This window comes from Ursus maritimus, unplaced genomic scaffold, assembly GCF_017311325.1.
Source record: "Ursus maritimus isolate PB19 unplaced genomic scaffold, ASM1731132v1 scaffold_8, whole genome shotgun sequence".
NCBI lineage: Eukaryota > Metazoa > Chordata > Mammalia > Carnivora > Ursidae > Ursus > Ursus maritimus.
The window spans coordinates 6,432,383-6,456,481 of record NW_024426996.1 but is presented as its reverse complement, the minus strand read 5'-3'; the positions used below and the strand labels follow the sequence as shown (position 1 = coordinate 6,456,481).

The following is a 24,099-nucleotide window of genomic DNA, read 5'->3' as shown; positions in this document are numbered from 1 at the left end:
AGCAGAGGTCAGAATTTAAACAATTTTTCATGCAGCCAATGATTAGGGAAATCAGGATTTAGATCCATATTTATCTGAATCCAGTGCTCCTGTTCCTTTCACTATACCAATATGCCTTGAACTGTGTCTCAAGAAAGTGTTCTTGGGGCGCCTGAGTAGCTCAGTCAGTTAAGCGTCTGCCTTAGGCTTAGGTCATGATCCCAGGGTCCTGCGATAGAGCCCTGGGTCTGGCTCCCTGCTCCGTGGGGAGCCTGCTTCTCCGTCTCCCTCTGCTCCTTCCACCCAGCTCATGCTCCATGCTCTCTCTCTCTGTCAAATAAATAATTTTTTTAAAAAAAGTTGTTCTTTGGTCAAATAAGTTTGGGGATTTCTGTTTAATACAACTTCATCTTAGAAACTCAGGATGCTCATCAGTGTATTGGAGGCTTTGGCCAGAAGTTCTACCATAAAAAAGAATGTTTAATTTGGACAGCCACTACTTCCCCCAGATTTATTAAACCATATAACCCTACAGTCAACATAAAGACAGAGCCCCATCTCATCAAGTCTTTCAACGTGATTTTGTTTAGCATTTTCCATATATTGGTTTACTGAATAAAAGTAATCTACTGTTTGGAAAATTCTGAAAACCCCATGAAGAAAGCTATCATGAAACAGCTTCAGATGGAGAAATCAGGGTAAACCTGGGGAAATGGAATATTCGAGTTTGCTGCTGAAGCATGGTTTGGGTTTAAAGACTTAGAGAGGAATCAAAGACACTTCGGGAGGTTAGAATAGCACAAAGCCAAAGGGCAGAGATGAAAAAGCATGGAGTACCACAGGGGAGAATAGTTTACATGAATGGAGTAAAGACATAAGACCATGGAATTAGACAGAAGAGAGACTCATGGAGAGCCTTGAATGGCAGCTGGAGAAGTTCATTTTGTGGAATGCGAAACCTGTAAAAATTGTAAATTGGTAAAATGAAGTTTTTTTTCAATGACAGATGCTTTAGGAAAATTAATCTTTCTCAACTAGTAAACAAGACTAATCTGATTTACTTTTAATGGAGTTTGAATAATTTTAATTTTAATTATTATTACAAAAGCTATTCTCAGATGTGTGATCTTATATCAAGTCATCAATCTTAAGAGCTTGAGAGCAATATTCTTGGTGAATCTCTGAAAACAGTGATGGTGGAAACCAGCACATATATCCAAAATAATAATTACTCACACTGCTGGGCTTTCATTTTGTACTTATCTCATGTGATTTAAAAACAAACATTAAGAGCAATCACCTCTGGAGAGATTGCCACTTATAACAGTTCATACACAGTATATTGGTGACAGCTACTTGCTTGTCTTAAAAGCAATATATTTCATATTCTTAAGGAAACTTTTAAACCAAACTAGAAAGGCTCATTTAAAAAAAAAATTCAACTCATCCAGGGCAACTATTGTTACAACTGGGAGATTAGACAAATACCCACCTAATACGCAACAACCTAGTAATTTACTTAGATAAGAAAATAAATTCTTGTTCTGTATTGACTGACTTTTGGAAAGTCCTAAATTCACCACGTCCAAGTTACAAAATAAAGGTAAGAACTTTATTGTCTTGCTGGTTTGTGGGGAAAGACATGGAATAACAGCTACAAAAGTACTCGAAATCTATTAAATTAATATATATGTGTAATAATAACAATTATTTTGAGAATACAACTATACTCTATTCACAAAATTACCACTGGAGTTACTAACATAGATTCAGGAGAGCGGAGGAGCACCATGATTGGAAATTGTAAGAGGCACACACCCAGATGAGAAAGTCCTGGCTAGTTTTGGAACTTTTCAGCAGAGTTGGGAAAGGCAGGTCTGGGCGGGGACTTCAATCATCCAGGGTAACGCAGATCTGGCTATGACATGGAGTTTGAACAGCAGGAATGAGTTTTAGTGATTTACCTTTAAGTTTCTTGTCCTTTAGCCAATTAACCCAGGATTTTACCAATTCTCTAGGATACTTACTATAATAAAGTATAGATAAAGTGAAGTTACGCTGATAAGATGAGTGGAAGAGCCTACTTTTTCCGGCAACCAAAATGCTTGCACAGCTCATCTATTAGGAATTCCTTATACCCATATTCCTTGGTGAGACAGGGACATTAAGCAACTGAATGGAAATTACTAAGTAGGTTAGCTCTAACTAATTTGGGGCTAAACAAGCAAACTTCCACATTTTAATGAAGATATAAATGGATGAGCACAATCACATCTTCTAGGGTTTTTCTTCACTTACCAACCAGAAAGTGAGCTCTATCAGAGTAGAGATTTGTGCCTGTTACATGCTGTCACTGTGGCATTTCAATGAATATGTATTGAATTAATGAAAGACTATTTCCCTAGGACACTATTAATACTGATTTAAAAGATATATGGTCATTAGAGGAAAGAAACTTTTAGTCATGATGGAAGTTGTGCCTCCTTCCCTAGCCAGAAAGACGCCATCAAACACAACTTTGAATTAGACTTTGATCCTGCTCGGCATTCACACTAAGAATGGGGTGGGGGGCAGCTGAGTTATCATAATGTTTTTTAGATTCTTCAAAATTGTTTATAATACCTGAGTAAACACAGGTCAAGTACCAATGAAAATATTTTTTCTTTGTCTTTTAAAGGAACTGTAATATGCAAGAATGACTCATCAATTTACAATAAGAAGGAAAACTTAACTTGTGAAATTCCAAGTAGAAATGAAAAATAATAGCATTTCGTATTTCCAGGTTAGGAGTATGTATTTGAACTGCTACTGAGATACCAATTTTCAATTTTTTAGAAAGATTTTATTTATTTATTTGACAGAGAGAGAGAAAGTGCACCAGCAGGCGAAGGGAGAGGGAGAAGCAGGCTCCCCACTGTGCAGGGAGCCGGATGAGGACTCGATTCCAGGACCCGGCCCCTACCTGAGCCGAAGGTAGACACTTTAACCGACTGAGCCACCCAGGCGCCCACCGATTTTCAATTTTAACTTTATATAGTGACTTAAAAATAACTATGTGTTCTGATATTTTCAAAAGATTTCTATATATTCTGAGATCCTTGCTCAAATCATTCTGTTATCATTCCAAAGGGAGAGATGATTTAATAAAAACAATGAAACCAAGTATAAAGCAGTTAATTTTTTTTCTTTTTATACAGAGTATATCTCTTTGCTTTTCTGTTGATGCCAAGTTACATATATTTAGTTTTTGGTAAACCTAAGGCTATAGGTAGAATTCCAGAAGACAATATTGATCCAGATTTGACAATAAAACCTTATTTTTAATTGATCCTTGGCAATTAACTTAATGGAGGATATAAACTTTAGGGAAAGATCTGGTTCAACTTCTGTTTTTTTCAGTGACTAGATGTATGACCTTGGGAAAATTCCTTTACCCCACTAAAAGTCATTTTCCTCAACAGGACAATGGGAATTAAAATTCCTAACTCAATGGGTCCTTTTAAGGATTAAATGAGATGATACATGTAAAGCTCTTTGCAGAACAAACCCTTACAATGAGCTAACTAACAATATTTCAGAAGCTAGAATAGTTTATGCTATGCTGTGTTCTAAATAACTCCCCTCATTTCAGAGGTTTTACAAAAATAAAAGTCTATTTTTCCATCACAACAGTCTCAAGGACAGCTGTAGGACATGAACTTTCTTAGCGATCCAGCCTGCATCTATGTTGAATCCGTAGCCCCTCAACCATGTCTATTGAGCCAGAAGAAGAGAGCACAGAGAACACACACCTGCTCTTAAATGCTTTGGCTCAGTCATGGCAACATAACTTTCACTCACAGCTCATTGTCTAGAAGTAATCACCTGGCCTTCCTGAACCGCAAGGACACCAGGACTTGTAGCGCTCCCCAGAAAGGACAGGAGAACTGGGTAGGAGTATTATACATTATAATTGATAAGGCTACTTTGATAGGAAAAAACAAAGCATTGAATTTTTAGCATCTCCTAAATTTTTTTTAAGGAAAATCTTGAGGATTTCCACAATAACCCTGAAATATTAAGAATTATCAAGTCAAAGGAAATTTAAATAATTGTTTTCTGTGGTATGAAAGTCTTTGTTGACAGAGGGAGCGAAATGTAGACAAATTAGACTATGAGACCAAAAGGAAGAAAAGCTGATTTTGGGTCCTGGTATGGCTCTTGTCATGAGTAACTCTGGGTAGGGCACTGCATTTCTCATTTTCTTAAACTTTAAATCAGTAAAAATAAATAGCCCTTTCCCACTGTACTTCACAGGAATGTTGTAAGGTCAAAAGAAATCTTTTTTTTAAATTATAATACTTTTTAATTATATTATGTTAGTCACCATGCAGTACATCCCTGGTTTTTGATGTAAAGTTCCATGATTCATTAGTTGAAGAGAAAGTACTTTTAAGGACAGATTGAAGGGCAAGGATTGGCAGCTCCTTACATCTTTTTGGGGAGATACTCTGACCACATTTCCTAGCTACCTTTATCTTAGAAGTGGCCACAAAAGCAATTCTGGTCAACAAAATGGGACTGGAAGGTTCTTGTACCTTTTCTTGACCAACCTAGTGAAGAGCCTTGTGGGTCTCCTCCTTGCCGTCTTTCCCTCTCTGCTGCCTGCATGCAGAGGAGGAAGAGGCCAGAGAGGATGAGAAGACCACAAGATGAAAGGAGTCTGGGTCCATACCTGACCAATGGGAACAGAGCTGCCCTATAACCAAGGGCACCCTCCTGGAACTGGTATGTAAACAGATGTACCACTGTATCACTTTGGGTTATTCTCTCTTTGGTGGGGTCTGTTACTGCGGCTTAGCATAATGCACACTTAAATGATACAGCCTATGGATAATATGCTTGGCACACAGTGGTTTTTCTAAATGATTACTGGATAAATGGAAGACAAAAATACTCATTAATCCCGCAATGCTTTGGGTTTTGTTTTTTTGTTTTGTTTTGTCTTTACTGTGATTCAGTGCTTAGCTTCAAATTATTAAACATATTTTATTTGGCAACATCTTGTTAGATACACAGAGAATTTCTATTAATTCTGAGAGTTTTCGAATATCTGAAAGTGTGATTTTAATATTATGCTCAAAATGCTATAAAATGGCAATTTGCTTGTAACAAAAATCTCATTTTCAGAATAGTATGCTTGCAGTCTTTTTCAAAGTAGCACTTCCGGCATAAATGTTGAACAGACAAACTGATGTAAAACACTAGGTTATAATGTTTAATTACCAGTATAATTTTTTTACAGGCTATCTTATTTTGGTGTTTTCATAAGAACTAGAAAAACTTAATCTTGAACAGCAAAAGAAAGGCACCCGATTCTGGATACTGTGTGTGACTTGTAATGTAGTCATGTCCGTTCTGTACTAGCATCACAAAGAAAAAGAAAGAAGAAAAAATGATTGTTTCCTACCATGAGCTCCAATTCACGGAGAGAGGTATTTATGTAATTATATAATACCGCCAACTGAACAAAGAGCTTCAATCATGTATCTTTTCATATCTCCAGGTGAAGTTTTGTTCTCCTTCCCTTCTTCTTTTTTTTTTTTTTAAAGATTTTATTTATTTATTTGACAGAGATAGAGACAGCCAGTGAGAGAGGGAACACAAGCAGGGGGAGTTGGAGAGGAAGAAGCAGGCTCCCAGCGGAGGAGCCTGATGTGGGGCTCGATCCCTGAACGCCGGGATCACGCCCTGAGCCAAAGGCAGACGCATAACCGCTGTGCCACCCAGGCGCCCCTCTCCTTCCCTTCTTTTACAGTGTGTTTCCTTCAAAGGACACATACCCCACTGGATAAACAATCTCTACGAGAAATCAGGAAAGCTAGCTATTTAATATGTACAGTTCAGTCAGGAGGTGTGGGATCACAGTAAATACTATTTTGTGACGATACTCACGCTAATAAAGACGATGACATTTTCACGATTAGCCATGTTTTTAGTAAAGGGAAATTAACGGGTAGGACTATCGAGTCTGAAAGATACATACAGCACGCTGACACACAAAACTGGGTTTCAGCATAAAATCCACCTGTTATATAGCCAGTATACATATGCACCTAAGTTCCCTGTGCATGTTTATATGCATATCATCCATCTAGTGCTTTCTTTTTACCTACAAGTTGGAATGCATTTGCTTCACACTCTATTATAAGCCCATTTAGTCACATTTCTGTCAGATCCCACTTGCATATTCAGTGTTGAATAAATCAGTGGTTAATACATGCCCTTGAAAATGTGTTTGGAGATAAATAATGAACTGCTGTATCTGATCATAAATGTACATTTTTACTCTCAGAATCCTGAAAAAGAAGATAGCCTGACCTATTACACAAATATATGGAAAAAGAGAAATAATTATAGAGCAATCATGTAAAAGGAGTCTGGTTTATTCTTATTGAATGGATACACCACAGACCAAAAAAAAAAAAAAATGTTATAACTTCACAAAAAATTCCATGCAAAGAAAATACCAAATGAGGATAGGGAGTCAACCTTTTCATCGTAAGTGCTTTTTGTCACATGTCCCCGGGCTTGGGGCGCGGGCCCAGCCCCACAGCGTGCGGAGCTGCAGGGTGCTCGGAATGGCAGCCCGACGGTGCCGCCCCCTGGAAGGAACTGCTCCAGCTGACCACGCGCGCGCTTTCCATTTACGGGAAGGTGGTCTGACAAGCCGACTGGGAGGACGGCAGAGATGGAAACACAGATCAAGTATGGATAAAAATATGTCCACCTTGAAAAACACAAGACTTGTAGGTAACAAGGTACGGGGAAGCAGCTATTGAAAAATGAGAATACAGTCACTTCTTCCTCATTCATGATTTTCACAGTCCCCTTTAGATTCCACCCCAACCTCGCTCCATCATCCAATATCTGTGCACATCCTACGTCTATACTGACTTAAATGATAGAGATTTATGTCCCTTGCACATATCTTACAAATGTCAACCCATCCCTCCTTAAAGCTCCCTGCTACTCAGCAGGTTTCAAACTCGTTTTTAAAATCTATTATGTGGGTGATGCTTTAGCAATACCTTGAAGTGCCTTCCCTATTAAAAGTGAAGAGGGATCCGGTGTCCAAAAAGAGAAATAATGATAGCTGATGGGTATTATTTCACATGTTCCTGACTGTGAAATAATTCTCTCTTCTTTAAAAAAAAAAAAAAAGAACACATATGCAAAAGAAAGAAAAAAGCAAAAATAAAATTTAGAAGGAAAAAGGGACCCCATAAAATCTTGCCAAAGGTTCATGTTTTACATAAAGCTGCAGTTGGGACTTTACAAAGGAAATCTCTGCACTTTTTATTTCTGGTTCAGAGGATTTACATGCTCTTTCTAATGATCTGGGCCTTCAGCACTGGGTAATGTCTCCCAGTCCCCAGCTTAGCACTCATGCAAAATTGAAGCACTTTGGAGCAGTTTAGTAGCTGCAGATGAATCTCAATGTGCAGGAAAAGGCATAATGGCTGTTTAGCACTTGCTAGGAGAAGCTGAGGAAGTCAGGGGGAAAAATCTATTGAACTTAAGCCATCTGGGAAGCCAACTGAGCGCAAGTGCATTAACAACGTGTTTACATTCCCATTGTGTTGCTAGGCCAAGCAAAAGTGTGTGTGTGTGCGTGCGCGCACGCACGTGCACGTGCTCACACACACACACGTGCATGCTCGCGCGTGCACGCACGTGCACAGAGGGAATTATCAAGTGCAACTCTTTGGATTGTATTGGCTATTTTCATTTGGTTTTGGCAACTGTGTGGGGAAACATTTTCATGCGAAACGTGGCTGTGAGGATGTTCAGGTCTCCGTGAGACAGGGAGACTGCTGGAGGGTAGGGCTTGGAAGGGTGCTACTGCGGGCATGAGGAAAATGAGCGATAAGCAGGAGCCTAGCTGGGCAGTACCTTTAGTGTATCTGGCCCACGGAACAACACAACAGATTGGGGGAGGCTGCCGAGAGCCAGTAAAGAACAACTAGGGAATGCTTTCGTTGCCTGTTACATTTAGAGTTAACTTAGAAATACTGGCCAAATGAGGGAAGACAGCCAGGTGAATGCCGTCAGTTTTGGCTCCCATCATCCCTACTCGCTGTCTCCATCATCACGACGTTTTTTTTTCTTCGTTGGTATTTAATCAGCTATTTTTAGAGCACTGTGAGGTTCCCTGTAAAAGTGAGAGGAAGCTACAGATTTCCCCTATACATTCTGCTTCCGCACAAGGCCAGCCTCCCTGATTAACATCCCCCACCAGGATGGTACATTTTGTTTTATAAGTCACGAGCTTCCACCGACACATTCTGATCACCTCAAATCCACAGTTCACGTTCAGGTTCATTCTCAATATTGTACATTCTATGAATCTGGACAAATGTAATGACATATCCACCTTTATAGTGTCATGCAGAGTAGTTTCACTAACCTAAAAATTCCCTGTGCTCTGCCTATTCACCCTTCTCTCCCCCTACCTCTTGGCAACCACTGATCTTTTTAACATCTCCATGGTTTTGCCTTTTCCAGAATGTCATATAGTTGGAATCACATGGCAGATAGCCTTTCAGATTGGATTCTTTCACTAATATGCATTTAAATTTCCTCCATATCTTCTCATGACATGAGAGCTCATTTCTTTAAAGCACTGAGTGATATTCCCCTGTCTGGATGTATCACAGTTTACTTATCCTTTCACCCACTGAAGGATATCTTGCTTGTTTCCAAATTTTGGCAATAATGAATAAAACGGCTGTAAACATCTGTGTTTTTCTCTGGGCATATGTTTTCAACTTTCTGGGGAAATATCAAGGAGTGTGATGGCTGTACCATGCGGTAAGACTATGTTCAGCTTTGATTTAAAAATGCCAAAATGTCTTCCAAGTGGCTATTTTATTTTGCATTCCAACCAACAACGAATGAGAGTTCCTGTTGCTCCAAGTCCTTGTCAACATCTGTTGCTGTCAGTGTTCTGGATTTTGGCCCTTCTAATAGATGAATAGTGGTGTCTCATAGTCATTTCCATTTGCACTTCTCTGATGATATATGATGTCCATTTGCATGTCTCTGATGACATATGCTTATTACAATTCTTGGTGAGATGCCTGTTAAGGTTTTTTTGTGCTTTTGAACTGTTGCCCCCCAAAACATGTGCCCACATCTGAATCCCTAGCAAAGGTGAATGTTACCTTACTTGGCTAAGAGTCTTTGCAGATGTAATTAAAATAAGGATCTTGAGATCCCCATTTACCCCAGGTGGGTCCCAATTCCAGTGATAAGTGCTCTTGTAAGAGACACACAGAGAAGACAGACACGGGATGGAAGGTGATGTGAGGGAGGAGGCAGAGATTGGAGTGATGCAGCCACAAGCCCAGGAATGGGGGCAGCCACCAGAAACTGGAAGAGACAAGGAACAGACCTTGCCCTAGGGTGCCCCGGGGGTGGGGGGAGGGGGGCTGCTCTGCTGCATTTCAGACTTATGGCCTCCTCGAAACTGTAAGAGAAAAAATTTCTGTTGTTCAAAGCCCCAGAGATTGTGGTAATTTATTGTGGCAGCCGTAGAGAACTACGGCTAAGGACTAAGGGCATTTACTGTCTGCATTCAAGGAGTGGACTCAAGAATCTGACAGAGCAAAAAGGCGAGGAAAGGCTGTCTGCCATGCAGTGTTTTCCTGGTTTCACAAATGCTCCACGGAATGGGTGTGGGGAGGCAGCATTTCGGTCACTAACGTCATTTCATACAGAAGGCATCATTGTCTAGCATCATCAAGACTGTAGCTATAAAAAGAGGCATGTCATTCATTCCCGGCCATTCCTGGAATTGCCTTGTACATAACATTCCCCTGGGTTTTTCCAGCTAAATTTTAATTCACTCAAGCCCTAGAGCTCCCCCCCTGTTCCCTCAGGAGGCTGCTATCCCTCAGTCTGAGAAGTTTAATAGGCAGAGACAGGCGAAAGGAAATTGCAGAAAGCAGGGGCTCTCTACCGTGTAACTCTATACTACGCCAACTATCAAGGGGTTTCATGAATTTATTCTCGTGATGAGAGGAGAACCCAAGCACATGGTAAAACATACTCTTTATTCTCTCTCTTTTCCCTCATCTCTTTTGCCCCTTTCAGACTGTGATTTCTTTAAGTGCATCAGGTCTTAGTTGTGTCTCTACTTACAGCACCAAGAGAAGTATCTGGGGCATGGTTTTTGAATACAATGTCTGTCTCTGTCCCCCCTCTCTGCTATGCTTCCCAGCAGTGTCTCCTCTTGGCCCACTTCAAGCTGGTTGTACACAAGCATTGCTACAGAGCTTAAAATGAGTAAACAGACAGACAAAGAATAGGCTATGCCCTGCTCCCAATTAAATCATTCTCTCTGCGGTGGGGCCAGGACAAAGGTGTTTTCAAAAATGCTCCCTGGAGACTGTCAAATGCAGCCCGGGTTGACAGCTAACCTCCCCATCGATCCTTGTTGCTCTTACCTTCACGGCTTGGAGATGTCTCCCCAAACAGATTTTTAAATTCAGGTTAAACCCTTGATGCAATTAGGAATGAGGCCAAGACTTCCCTAACCTGAGTTGTTTTTCATTACTAGATATTATACTTCCTACATGCGGTGCTTGCTTTTTTGCCAGACCCTGATATTTTGCTAATTGTAGCTTTCATGTTATACATGCTGATTTTGTATCTCCAAATAGTGCTTTTCAGAGGAACTGGAAAGAGTGGGTATTTCAACAGGCATCCCCAAGACGGCTCTGAGAATGCCTAGCTAAGGGATGACTCCGGATCAATATTTGGGACAGAAGACCAAAGGGTTCATGGTGAGGAAAGCCCTCTCCCCTCATGTCTTAGCATTAGCTCCTTCATTGATTGTGGCATTTTTAAACCAAAAAAAATAAAAAAAATAAAAAAAAATTCTGCTGTGTCTTTGAAGATGTAAAAAAAAAATGCTGGGGTGAGGAGAGAAAAAACAGCATCAGAATTTTGAGCCAATTATTGTAAGAATATTGGATAGTGAGATTTAGTGATACAGAAACTCGACTAGAACAGATTACAATGTGTGACATCCCAGAATAAAAGGGCAACACCCTGGGTCATTATCTCATATAATTATCAGCCAGGTTACTTATATTAATATAATCGGTACCAACACAAAAAAAGTGTATTTTAGTTTTGAGAGAAAGCCATGATTCTTATAAGCTAACCCTCTCTTTTAAGCTGAAATTGTTTCTTAAACTTCCCTTAACAGGATGCTTAATTCATTTCATGCAACAATCCAGAACTTTGTTAAGTATGTTCCTTCCTATGAAGATAAAGAATAAGAGACTCTCCTTAAACTCCTCACATATTATAGCCAAAGGTTAGATTAAAAACACACTTTGGCTTTTAACACGTGTGCTATTCTCACTTTGAAGTGGGCATATTAAAACTCTAGGCCACAGCATATGCGTGGTTGCTGGGCACATGGCAAGATTGCTATAGCAACACAATCACTGCTTTCACTCCTGAAATGCCCTCTTTGGGTAGCAAGTCATCAAGACGAAGAATGGTCCTTGGACTCCTGTTCCTTATCGTAGCCTCTGTGTGGGCTTGGAGATGGGTAGCATTTGATTTGGTTCTTTCTAAAGTGGGGAAAATACACACATACACAAACACACTCACACACATATGCATATGTGTATACTTGCATATCTACATAGATAGATAGATAGATAGATAGATAGATAGATAGATAGATATCCTTGATTAAATTGTATTAATCAATGCTTTCATCTTAGCTGTGGGAAGACAAAGGGGTAATGCATTACAAGTAACCTTGCCCTTGGTGTTAATTGCCGGAAGAGAATTCCTTTGTGTTCATTACATTAAAAACTCTAGCTGTATATAATTTTAGAAAAGTTCTGTTTTCCTCTAATGAAATGACAGCTTACTAAAACTGTACTGAAAGGTATAATGTTTTCTTGCCTCTACTTTGCAATCATGTTCTGGGCCATATCTGTTTAACAAATACATGCTATTAAAATTTTCTATACAGTATATAATTTAAACACGACGAATGTTCCCCATGGGGCAGAATTAAATTAAAATTACATAGTTCCACAAATATGGCGCAGCCAGGGTCTGTGAAGTATGTGCCGGGTCTATGATATTGATACATGTAAATATTGGAATTGCTAAAAATGAACAAACAACAACATTAAAAACTTCACAAAAACAACAGATTAGAGACAAAAGGAACCCAAATGGTTAGCCTAAAATTTTTCCAGTACTCAGTTCTGTTTGTAAGTTAGGGAAAGAAGGGAAACAAAAACCAGGTTTCTACACAGTGAGAGAGCCTGAATCAGTCAGCCAGCTGAGACTTATCTTCATGCTACAATGGAGTGAAAGCAACAACGAAAATCTACATTCTGGAACTCTGACCCAGGCATGCATTTGTCATTGCAGCTGAGATTATGTTGGCCATGTCAACTCAGGTGTTTAAAGACTTAAAGTCAATGTGAAATAAGGATGAATCAAATGCGAGCACGAACAAATGAAGAATAGGAAAAAGTATCTATTTCAGGATGATTGATATTCTGTTATCTCTTGCCAAGGTGTCAGACTGACTCAGTGGAAAAGCCTTCATATCCTACATGGATCCTTACCAATTTTCTATTTTTATTTTGGGGCCAGCCTTATGCTGAAAAAAAAAAGTTGTTAGTTTCTGGTATTGAAGTAAGTACCTCTGGGAAGGAAATCAAATAAATAATTGGTTTATATCCCAGAATCATTTATCTTCATTGGCAGGCAAATATATTACAGATATAAGGCTCTATTCTTGCAGAGGCAGTCCTCCCACTGACTTTATAAAAAAATTATGGAATGAAGTTCAAATAGAGCTTCCAAATTTTATGCATCCTTTCCTGAAATTTAAACAAAGACCAGGGAATTTATATAATTCCTTTTGAAAATGTTCACTCTGTTAATGAGAACAGAGTTTAAAGTAATTATTTTGCATGGAGAAGAATGTTTGGTATGTGTGTACTTAATATGTAAAATAACTCTTCTTATGGAAGATTATGCTATCTTATCTATTCCTCCCATCACCTATTCATGAAATATCTCAAATAAAAACATCATCAGCATGTTTCACTAAATTTCAGTTACTCAAATTTAGTAGGATGAGTAGTTATAACCCCACAAAACAAATTTTTATTATCTCCTGTGCTTACAGCCTTGTGTTGTAAAATTCAGAACAGACAGAACTTTACAAAACAGAGGCCATGTGATACCATTCCAACCTAGTTGAAGAGACAAATATAAATATACATACACACATATATAGTTGCATATGTATATTATGTACATATGTATTATCACATATGTATTTTATATACATATATGACCTATATGTATATGTCAAATATATGTTTTTATATCTTACATATATATATAATTCCATAAATAATATGACATTATAAGAAATTGCCATTTTTTTACCTCAAAAATGGTTGAATATTGATAATCTAATGGTTTAACTTACTATACATCCACAATTCACACTTATGACTATAATAAAAATGGAAGTACAAATAAGGGAAATGTAGACATGTTACATATCACTTGAGTTTTATAGAAGGATTCATCCCCAATATTGCATTTGAGATATTTCTTTAAGCATGAGTAGGATTTTGACAGAAGTAGGACAGGCAAAGTATGGGGTAAAGGATCATTAATTCATACACACATACTTATTGAGCACCTGCTAAGAACCAACACTAAGTCAAGGATGGAACTAGAATAGTGGAAAAGTCAGACATAATCCTTGATTTCATGGAGCTTACTCTTGAGCTTATAATGTTTAGATGGAAGAGGAGAGGTAACTTGAGAAAGGAAACATAACTGTCCCTCTCAAGGATCTAACATTAGTAAAGCCAGGGAGTAAGCGGACTTGTTTTCTAAAGGTCCATATGACCTAAGTAGTACCAATAAGTCAAGATAACAGAAAGTTGAGTATACTCAAGTTAATGAAGAGCATGCCCGTAATGCATTGAGTTTAAATGCCTGCCACAGTCTCACAACTTAAAGTTTCTATGATTCCAAGACACCACAATGTAAAGAAAAGAGTGTTCACATGCACTTAATACAACTTAAACAAATCCCATCTAGTTTCCCTCTGAAAACGTATGAGCAGCATCTCCTAAATCATGTCCTGGTAATGACATTAATGTCTCATGATATTTTAAGAGAGGTTCTGTGAAAAGGAGTTCAGTTGCCAAATACAATGAGGTTAAAAAAGTTTTCCAATGCAGAGCTTTCCTGGGACTTTTACAGGAAAATACACTTTATACTTTTCTCCAAAAGGGGAATATAATTATTACAGTGTTTCCTGAAGTATTTGACCACAAAGCTTTTGCTTCTTTCTTTGTTTTTGTTTTCCCAAATAGCACTTACAAGACACTGGTGGTTCACTGAAAACAGTTTAAGAGGAAAAACCCAAGTTTGCCCAGTGTCTAGGACACGTGGTGGAAGAGAAACTACTAGAAGGCTAGAAAGTTTGACTGGTAACTGAATTCTACTGGAGTTTTTGAATACATGACCAATGAAGATGAGCTTTATTCCATGGACATAGGAAAACCATTACATATTTAAGAAATGGCATGATACAATCCCTTGGACCTGTGCTTTAAGCCTACAACTATATGGAGAATGGTTTGCTGGGGAAAAAGGCTGAAACCAAGAAGGTGTTGGAGGCTACTTAAATCATCTAAGAGGCATATGATAAAGGTCTATATAAACTAGAAGGGTTATAGCAAGAATTAAGAACAGAAGGGTGTTTTGCAGGAGAATGCTGAGAACTGGCAGTAGCAGATAATCACTTTGACTGTTGGAGTAAGGGATGAAGCTGACATTTATGTTTTTGGTGACAGGATAGAGAGAAGAGGTATCTGAAATAGGACTAGAAGAGGAGAAAAGAAAAATTCAATCGTGCCACTCTTGCAACAAACGGGGACCTGAGTGAGCACAGCATTTTTGCAAAAGCTCCTTTTGGAGTAAAGGCAAATACACTTAAATGTATGCCCCGTTCTAGCTTCTCTTAATCAGTTTTTTTTTTTTCCTGTTAAAGCTCACCATTTTGCTAATTGGCAAAATATTAAAGACCTTGAAGAATAAAAGGAATCAAATCCTAAGCACTAGTTCAAGCTATTCCAGAATGAGAAAGGACTCAGATATAGAAAATCTGACACAGAAAAGCAGGTGAAAGCGTGAAAGATAAATATTTAGCTGACATTCTGAACCAGATTTTCTTTTCTCGAGAAAAGGGGAAAATGTATTCATAGATCTTTTTAAAGACAAACTGTTACGCGTTCAGTAGTTATGGCAGAATTTAGGGAGAGGCTACCGGGTATAGGGCCAAGAGCAAAGATTTTGGAATCAGGGAGCCCTGCGTTCATATCTTGTTTGTGATTCATATCTAGCTATGTGATTTGGGGCACGTTAGTTTACCTTGCTGAGCCTTGCTACTCTCTTTTACAAAAGGAGAATCCCAGAAATTATCTCATAAGACTGTCGTGATAACTAAATGACATAATACACGCAAGGCATTTGATATGAAGCTTGGAACTTTTTATTGTTGTTGAGTTGGTCCTACAGATAATATTTTGCTAGTGTGAGAATAATTAAAGAGGAGAAGGGAAAATCTCAGGGATTATTAAAATTTCAAACCAACCGAGGTTTTCTAACCTCCCTGCTTTTTTGTAGAGGAGAAATATTTGCTTTTCGATGGTAAATCTTAGGTACCATGGAAACAAGGGTTGAAAAGACTTCAAGTAAATAGAAAGCAAGCAGCCAAGCCTGAGTTTTTCTTAAAAATGTAACCATAACAATTTTGAACAGATCAAGATTTCTATGGAATTCTGAAAGAACGTAGATACTTATTACTATATTACCAAATCAAGAACTTCTGACTATTGAAATTTTCAAACCATATAATATATACTGCTTTCTACTTCTTTGTTTCTTATATTACATATTTTCAAGAAATGCAAATGTGGTTTAAATGGTGGAAAGCAAACACTAACAGTAATAAATTATCTTTAATCAGTACATTTTATCATCAATAGTATAGCTTTGCTCAGTGAGCACAAATCATTATTTACTTCATATTTCAGAACTGGAGAGTCTATTTAACACCTTCATAATTTAAAAGGAAGAATTTTGTGAGTTGGAGGAGAAATTTTCCTTTTTTCCGGCTTTATTGTTTTGTAGTTTTTCAACGTGAAGTTACCTTTGATGAGGACTTTAGAGCATCTATTTGACTTTTTCAATGTATCTAATTACTACTGAACATGCTTCCAAATGTTATTATTCTGAGGCAGAGTTACCTATAAAAACAAACTCATTTGCAGTGACTTCTTTCTCTCCTGCATCATCCTAGGACCAATGTGATCGTTTAAATGCCAAGAAATTTCTGATTTGTAACATGTTTTAAGACGATGTACTCTAACGTTTCTGGCTGTTAAGAACCACTAAATTCCCAATAAGAGTATAGATCAGAGTGTATTAAGTGAAGAGTTGAAAACCAAATTTGCAGATAAATCCAACCTCAGGGAAAAAAAATTCCCCAAAACCAAGTATTTCGGTTTCAATTCCATTTATAATGCTTCCGACCTCATGGGAAAGCAAAGAGCTCTAATATGAGAAGCCCACAAATTTTCCCCCAATACTTGTTCAGATTGGAGATTTATGATAACAGGCAAAGAGATGCAATAAAATGGTTTGGGGACTTTTTTTTTCAGGTTTCATTACTTATTATGAAAATAACACATTCACAGGATTGGGGGAAAAAAAACAAAATTATAAAAGAAATTTCCTATCATCCCAGATTTTGAGCTGTCAACTGCATATTACGTACTTCTCCAAAACATCCCAATGCATAGAAAAATATATGTGCATCCTTTACATAATGAGGACATATTACATGCAGTGTTCTGTACTCTGGTTTTCACTTCAAATTTTATGTAAGAGCTTTTTCTACAGCCTCACATATAGAGAAACCTCATTATCTTAAAAAGTATCACAGTAGTCCATGTAGGGATGAACAGTCTTCAACACGCCTCTGCAACAAAGGTGTAACGAACAACCTTGCATTTCAGTCTTTGTGCTCAATTGGAATTTTATTTTTAGATCCTACTTTTGTAATTACCGAGTGAAAGGTATAAACTTTTAAGTATTGGTAGGTATTTTCAAATTGGCCTTCAAAAAGATTGTACCAATTTGCAATCTCATCAACAAAGGATTCCTTTACCAACACTCTATACTAACTGTTTTGACCCTGACAATATCTTAAATGCTTATTTACCAATTTGCATTTCTTTTCCTGTATCTTCATGTTCAACCTCTGCTCAATTTTCCACTGGATTGCTGATCTTTTTCTTAAATATCCTTTAAGAACTAGTAATATACTAATTAAATTAGCCCTTGGGTTAATGTATGTCCACAGATATATTCCTCTGTGTGTGTATTTGTCTCTTGGCTTTGTGGTTTTCTTGCTTTGGATATTCAAATTTAAGAATGTTTTCTTATGAGACTTTTTAATTTTGTCTTTATGAAAAAGACTTTGCCCACCACTGCAACCAACCAACCAACCAACGAACCAATTGCCAAAATTTTCTCCTAGTGATGTTAGGGATGATGCTGGTGGTGGTGGTGGTGGTGGTGCTGGTGGTAATGATGGTGACATTAGGCCCTAACATCACGAATTTATTTTATTCTAACAAATGAGATAAAAACCCAAGATTTATTTATTTATTCATTACCTCATTCATTCATTCATTCATTCATTCATTCATTCATTCATTCATTCATTTAATTTCCAACTGCCTACCTTGTGGACTGAAAACCCATCTTAACACATTGTAAAATGTCTTAACTGAGTATTTCCTGGTCCCTATTTTAATCCATTAATCTGTATGTCTTATTCTCTGCTCAGATAAAACTCTTCACTTCTTTAGTTTTGCAATATGTTTACAAAGAGCTGGGGTTCCCTCATTATACTACTATTTCAGAATTCCTCCAGCTATTTTCACAAATTACTTTTCATTCAATGTTGGTGACTTATGATTCATTTATAAACAGCAAAATTTTAAAAATATTGCCTTTCTACATTTTAAGGTTTTCATATTGTACAAAGCACCTGCAATCTCTGAAACTATCCAGAAGAGATCTTTTTTTTTAAGCTGCAAGATTGTAAAAAAAAAAAAAAATATATATATATATATATATGTGTATATGTATATATATATATAGTCTTTCTATCCAAGAACAAGATAAGTTTTTCCACTTATTTAAGTCATCGTATTTTTCTTACTCTGAGTAGCATTTAAAGTTATTCTTTCTAAAATTCTGCAAATTTCTTGTTAACTTTATACATACATTTTCTTTTACACGGTTATTATAAATGATATCTTTTATTCCATTACAATTTAAATGGCCATCTAGAAAATAAAAGTTGATGGGTTATATGAATCTTTTTTTCAGCCACTTTTCTATATTCTCTTTATGTTTTTCAATTTTTTATTTAAAAATGCACTTTTTCCAGATATACAAAAATCATACTATGTGTCAAAAATGATCATTTTTCCACTTTTTAAAACAATTTTTATATTTTTCAGTTATTTGTCTTGCCTAATTGCACAGGCTAGTATGTTAAGAACATACCAGATAGTACTGATTCTGAGGGCATCATTTTTTTTTTTTTCTAACATGAAAGGTGATACACGTCTGGATGCTGGCTTTCTTGTTAAGTTTTGGATGAACATGAAAGACAACACAAAGGTACACTGCATTCCACTCCATCCATGAATCTGAGGAGCACTGTGCAAGCATTGCGGCTGCCAATTCTGCCCTTAGTTCTGATCTGTCCCATCCTGAAGTTGAAGAGAAACATGCCACATAGTTCCATACATAACTGCTTTACAAGGTATTTTTAATAACTGGCATATGCAATATTAATTAATTTTATGTAGAAATAATAAAAAATATAATGTTTTAAGAAGGGAAATGTCTTACTAAAATACCTATGTTTACACACACATACGTATATGTGTGGCTGGCAGAGGAGCTCAGTATCAGAGCAGTTTGGGTTTTATTTCTAATCCTCCTGTTTAGGCATTTTCCTTAATTTAGTAAAGAGAAGCCTAAATATGTCTGTGACTTTCATCTTAGCTTTTCTGATGTCTTTCTTTTGCCTCTTGCCATTAAAACTTGTGTGTTTGAAATCTTTACAAGTAAATGAGCTGAAACAAATAAAACGAATTCACTTGCGATTCTGTAGACATCTGGTGGAGTTGTATTCTGAGTAATTAGAACGAGAGGTGGGACAATTCCCTGAAGTAAAGCGACCGTACAGCTGGATACCCAGTTATTTCTACAGCCATCAGATGGCATGCAGAGAGCAGACTGATTCACAAACTGACAAACAATTATGTAGAGCTGCCACCTGATTTTCTACGACCGTTTGTGTTATATCAGTCTGTGCTTCACATACTTTTCTAAAAGATGACTTTTCTCAGTCCTCTCACAGTCTGTTCCATTTCTTTATGTCCCATCACCTCAATACGCCCTTCATGTTGTGAGAGATAGGGAACACAGATCTCCCTCAAGAGCTGCTCTCTGCTCAACCCTGGTTAATCTGACTTTTGGATACAAATATGAATTAATTACCATTTGGATTTTGAAAACGTGTATCTATTCTGGTAGGTAGAGATAGTTATGAAAGAAAATAAAGATATTTAAATGCTTCCTATTTACCTTGGAAATGTTGTTCAGTGGAACCTTAATATTTAAGACATATGTCTTAACATTATAAAATCATAGATCTAGAATGGGTCTGCAAGTTCCAATTGTTATTCTCACAGTTAGAGAGCAAAAGCACCTAAACCACTGTGGAAGGATACACATCTTTCCAGTTTATAATAACTGTAGGAGTTACACAACTATCTTAAGTCACCCATCATGGAGTAAAAAAGATGCTATCAAGAAAGTTTCCTTTTATCAAGAAAAGCCCACAGCTTATTAAAATCTACTATATCCTCTCTTTGCCTTTAGTATTTTACTGTCAGGGATAATATATACTGAGCAATAAAGTCAGGCATTTTCACCATGCCAGGAACAAAGGTAATCTGATCAAGACCCACCCAGATGGTGGCTACACTCACCCTCCGCCTCTTCCTGGATCTCACACCATCACTGTTCTCAATCACTCTCAATTGAACTTTAGGTAAGAGTTAGATAATTAGGATTTATTTTTAGATGTAAGTTAAGGACACAGGATACTTTGAATCTGCAACATTTACAAATTGTTTAAAAATTTAAGGGGAAATTATGTATGTGAATTGACATTTGATAGTTGTAAATAAAAATTACTTCTCCTTAGTTGAACACGTTCCCCAACCCCAGGATATTTAGACGTGACACCAACATTGACACACGAATGAAATTCATCTTTGACTAGGGCACTTACCATTCATCCCGTCCCCGTCTATTCATTTTTCTCATTTATCTCTTTCAGCATGAACTACGCCCATCAGGAAACAAGTCAGGATTTACTTTGCAATGCATGGAATGAGACCACCAAATTCTACCCAAACTGAACCATACCTTTTGCCAAAGGATAATCACTCATTTGTATTCTCACCATCGAAAGAGCAGTATGACAACATGGCAAAGTACTAAGTAAGTAAATCCTAAACAGTAGCCCAAATGCAGTGGAAAACTCACCGGAAGTTTCATCTACTCTCTCATCTACTATGTGGTCCTTCTGATGAACCCATTCACTATTGCACTTGAAGTAGATCTGGGTGGCGGGGCTGGCTTTACAATACAGGTTCACAGGCTTATTCTTCACAATATAAGCTTCTTCAGGCTCAATAAGAAAATGTGGTAGAGGTTCAGGTGGATCGGATGGAAAGGTTTCTGGGAGTTCATGAAAAAAGTCATCGTCTGCTAAAACAAGAAGAAAGTGGAAAACATTCAAATCGTTGTAGCCACTTGCCATTTACTTGCTGCTCATTTACAAATAATGACTCATAAATGATCTAATTAACAAGGTGTATGCCTGCTATGCACCAGGCAGTACGTTAGGTCTCTTGACTGGTTGCTCAATTCATATTTTGGTTATTATTCTCATTTTTACGCATGGCAAAACTCAACATCAGGGAAGGTAAATATCTTGCCCTGAGCATGCATGTAGTGAATAGTGGAACTGGAATCAGAACCCAGGTTTGTCTCACTCACAAACTGTGATCTTCCCAATGGAGCACTACACCTCCCGCTACACAGTGTTCCCCCTGAGAGCTGACAAAAGCAAAAACAATTTCATTAGAGAAATTTGTTTGAAAAATGTAAGGCTCATAGGTAAACCTTAAGTGCTTTGCAAGAAGCCAAAAAGGAACACTGGGAACATGAAATTAATGATCTTTAAGTTCAGATTCAAACCTATCTTTATTTTCATTTTTTTTAAAGATTTTATTTATTTATTAGACAGAGATAGAGACAGCCAGCGAGAGAGGGAACACAAGCAGGGGGAGTGGGAGAGGAAGAAGCAGGCTCATAGCGGAGGAGCCTGACTTGGGGCTCGATCCCATAACGCCGGGGTCACGCCCTGAGCCGAAGGCAGACGCTGAACCGCTGTGCCACCCAGGCGCCCCTCCTATCTTTATTTTCAAAAGATGCCACTGCATGACATATTCATTCACTTTTTCATTCATTCAACCAAAAGTATTTATTGAGCTCAGGATTATTCTCAGCACTGGAAATAGAGATAATAATAGCAAGTCAGTCAATAGTAGATGGCTAGTACAGCCTAGAGTCTAGCAATGCTGTTTGGTCTTATTTAGAAACTACACCTCAAACATCAGATGTATGCTATGACTAGTCAAACCTATTCTCATTAGAATATTACGAAGTATTATCATGAACAACAGTAGTCAGTCATCTCATTTTTTGTAGCATTGAAAATTATCAAATATATTGCTTCCAATGTATTTGTTTCAACTGCGGTTTCAATACCACTGAATAAACAAAACTCCAAAACCACTTGAGATATTTGTACACTTGGAGGTATGTTTTTCATAACTTGGGTTCTGTATGATTCCAAATAAAAATAGAAAATTAAAAAAAATGCCCCCAAAATCCTATTATATTTCACCAGAGTCAAGGGAAAAAGTCTTTCCAATACAATGAAACTAAGTTAGACTTGATAATTTTCTTCCTGTGACAGATAGCGGCGAGCAAAACTATCGTTCATTCTGCAAGCTGATAAAGCGCCCCAGGCTAATATGGAAGGTTAAAGGTGTGAGGTCCAAATGAAAAGCTTTTAAAAGTTCTTTAAAAGTATACACATTCAGTAGCAAATACATGATGTAGTATGGGTAAAGACTGGTTGTTCCTATGCTACCTTAAAGCTCATTTTACTACTCATTCACTTGTTGCCTTGTTTGGGAAGATGGCCATTTGTCCACTAAGAAACCTGGCCTGGCACTTTTTCCATCCAGCTTACGGGAGAGCCATCAAACAGTAACCGTGTTTGATCTCTGCTAATATGTTCTGCAGTAAAAACTGGCTTCACCCGCATCACAGACACAACTAGCTTTCAAAGCTCCTCACAAATTATAAATTTCTGATGCCGGCATGTAAATGATGCTTTCTGTAGCTAGCTTTCTTTCTCACTTACTTCCTTAATTTGCTTTCTTCTGGCAGGGCATCATTTCTGGTTTTTCCACTGCTGAACATCAAGGATCCAAACTGTCAGCTAACTAAAGAATCACCTTGTTTCCATCAATTTCGGCCTCTTTAGTCAATATGCAAGAACACTCAAAACTGCTTAAATACACATAGTTCAGAAAGGCAAAGGAATGGGGAACTGAGGTATTGACAGATCCATCAACATAAAGCTGAGGTCTTGAAGGCCTTATTCACTTCTTTGTTTTTTTTTTTTTTCCCACAATGCACTTATTGTTGTATGTGATGATAGACAGTTCTGATAGTCAATAGAGGGCCACAAAATATCGAACTGAAATTCCGTACAATGTTAGCTGTTGTTTCTAATTATCATTACTAAAGAAGGCAGAGTGTTGATTTAATTTTTTTTTTTTACTCTTGGCGTATATTTATACATACCACAATGTGTATGTATTTTATAACAATATATTTATTCAGGTTTCCAAAATATAAAAAGCTTTCCTTTCAGTCATTGTTTTAGAAAGTGAGATTTGTTCCTTTAGAAGGAATGATGATTGCAAAATATCAGATGACTGTTTACTACCTTACCTTATTCAATCATGTAGCAAAGTACTTATGTATTCACATCCTACAGAAAGATAGGCACTAAAAATTGATCACCCTTCCTTGCCAAAAGCATGTATTTCTTTTTTTTGCTTATTTTATTGTAAACTACTGGGAAGACTAATGGAGGTTGGAAAAGTCATACATACGTTTTCAACTCTAAAGGGGCTCTGTTAAGTGCTGGAAAAAATAGTAATGATTTAATGATGTATTTAAAAAGAATGTATGGACAAACTAATTTTGTATTTCCTTAATTTTGAGTTGTAAGACAAGAGGGTCACTCCCAGGAAAGAGAAATAATTCTATGTCTTGGTTTGAAGTGTCATCAAGTGTTGATTTTTCAAGGTGTTCGTAAAATTACACTTAATATGCAACTTATTAAGGAATGATGTCCATCATTTGCAACATTTTCATTATGTGGTAAATGCAATGTTTCTTTTGCATATCATTCTAGTTTCTGCATAAAGCCCATCTCTTAAGTTGGATCTAGGGAGATGCTTTAACCAACGATGACATATCAGTTTATTACTATTTCTTATAACATACATACAGGGTTTAAGTCTATGCCTAGATAAATTCACATCAGGCAATATGGCACATTACTTCTAGTGCTCCATTTAGGGGATGGGAATGGCACTTCTAAAGATAATTTTCAAGACCTTGAGTCAGTAAGATATGTATAATGGGGGCAGATCTGACAAAATGGGAATGGACTGATTATCAGTGGGCTCACGTGCTGCTGGGAAATTCTTCCCTCCTTCATTCGCAACAGGTGGCCTGGATACC

At 37.4% G+C, this 24,099-nt stretch overlaps 1 protein-coding gene across 1 annotated transcript in view; it reads right to left on the bottom strand.

Moving 5' to 3' along the window:
• Positions 1–24,099, bottom strand: part of UNC5C (unc-5 netrin receptor C) — a 335,202-nt gene that overhangs the window by 120,810 nt on the left and 190,293 nt on the right. The window contains exon 2 of the mRNA XM_008707176.2: positions 20,749–20,970. Within this exon, the coding sequence (XP_008705398.1) occupies positions 20,749–20,970 (222 nt within the window). The remainder of the gene's footprint in view (positions 1–20,748; positions 20,971–24,099) is intronic.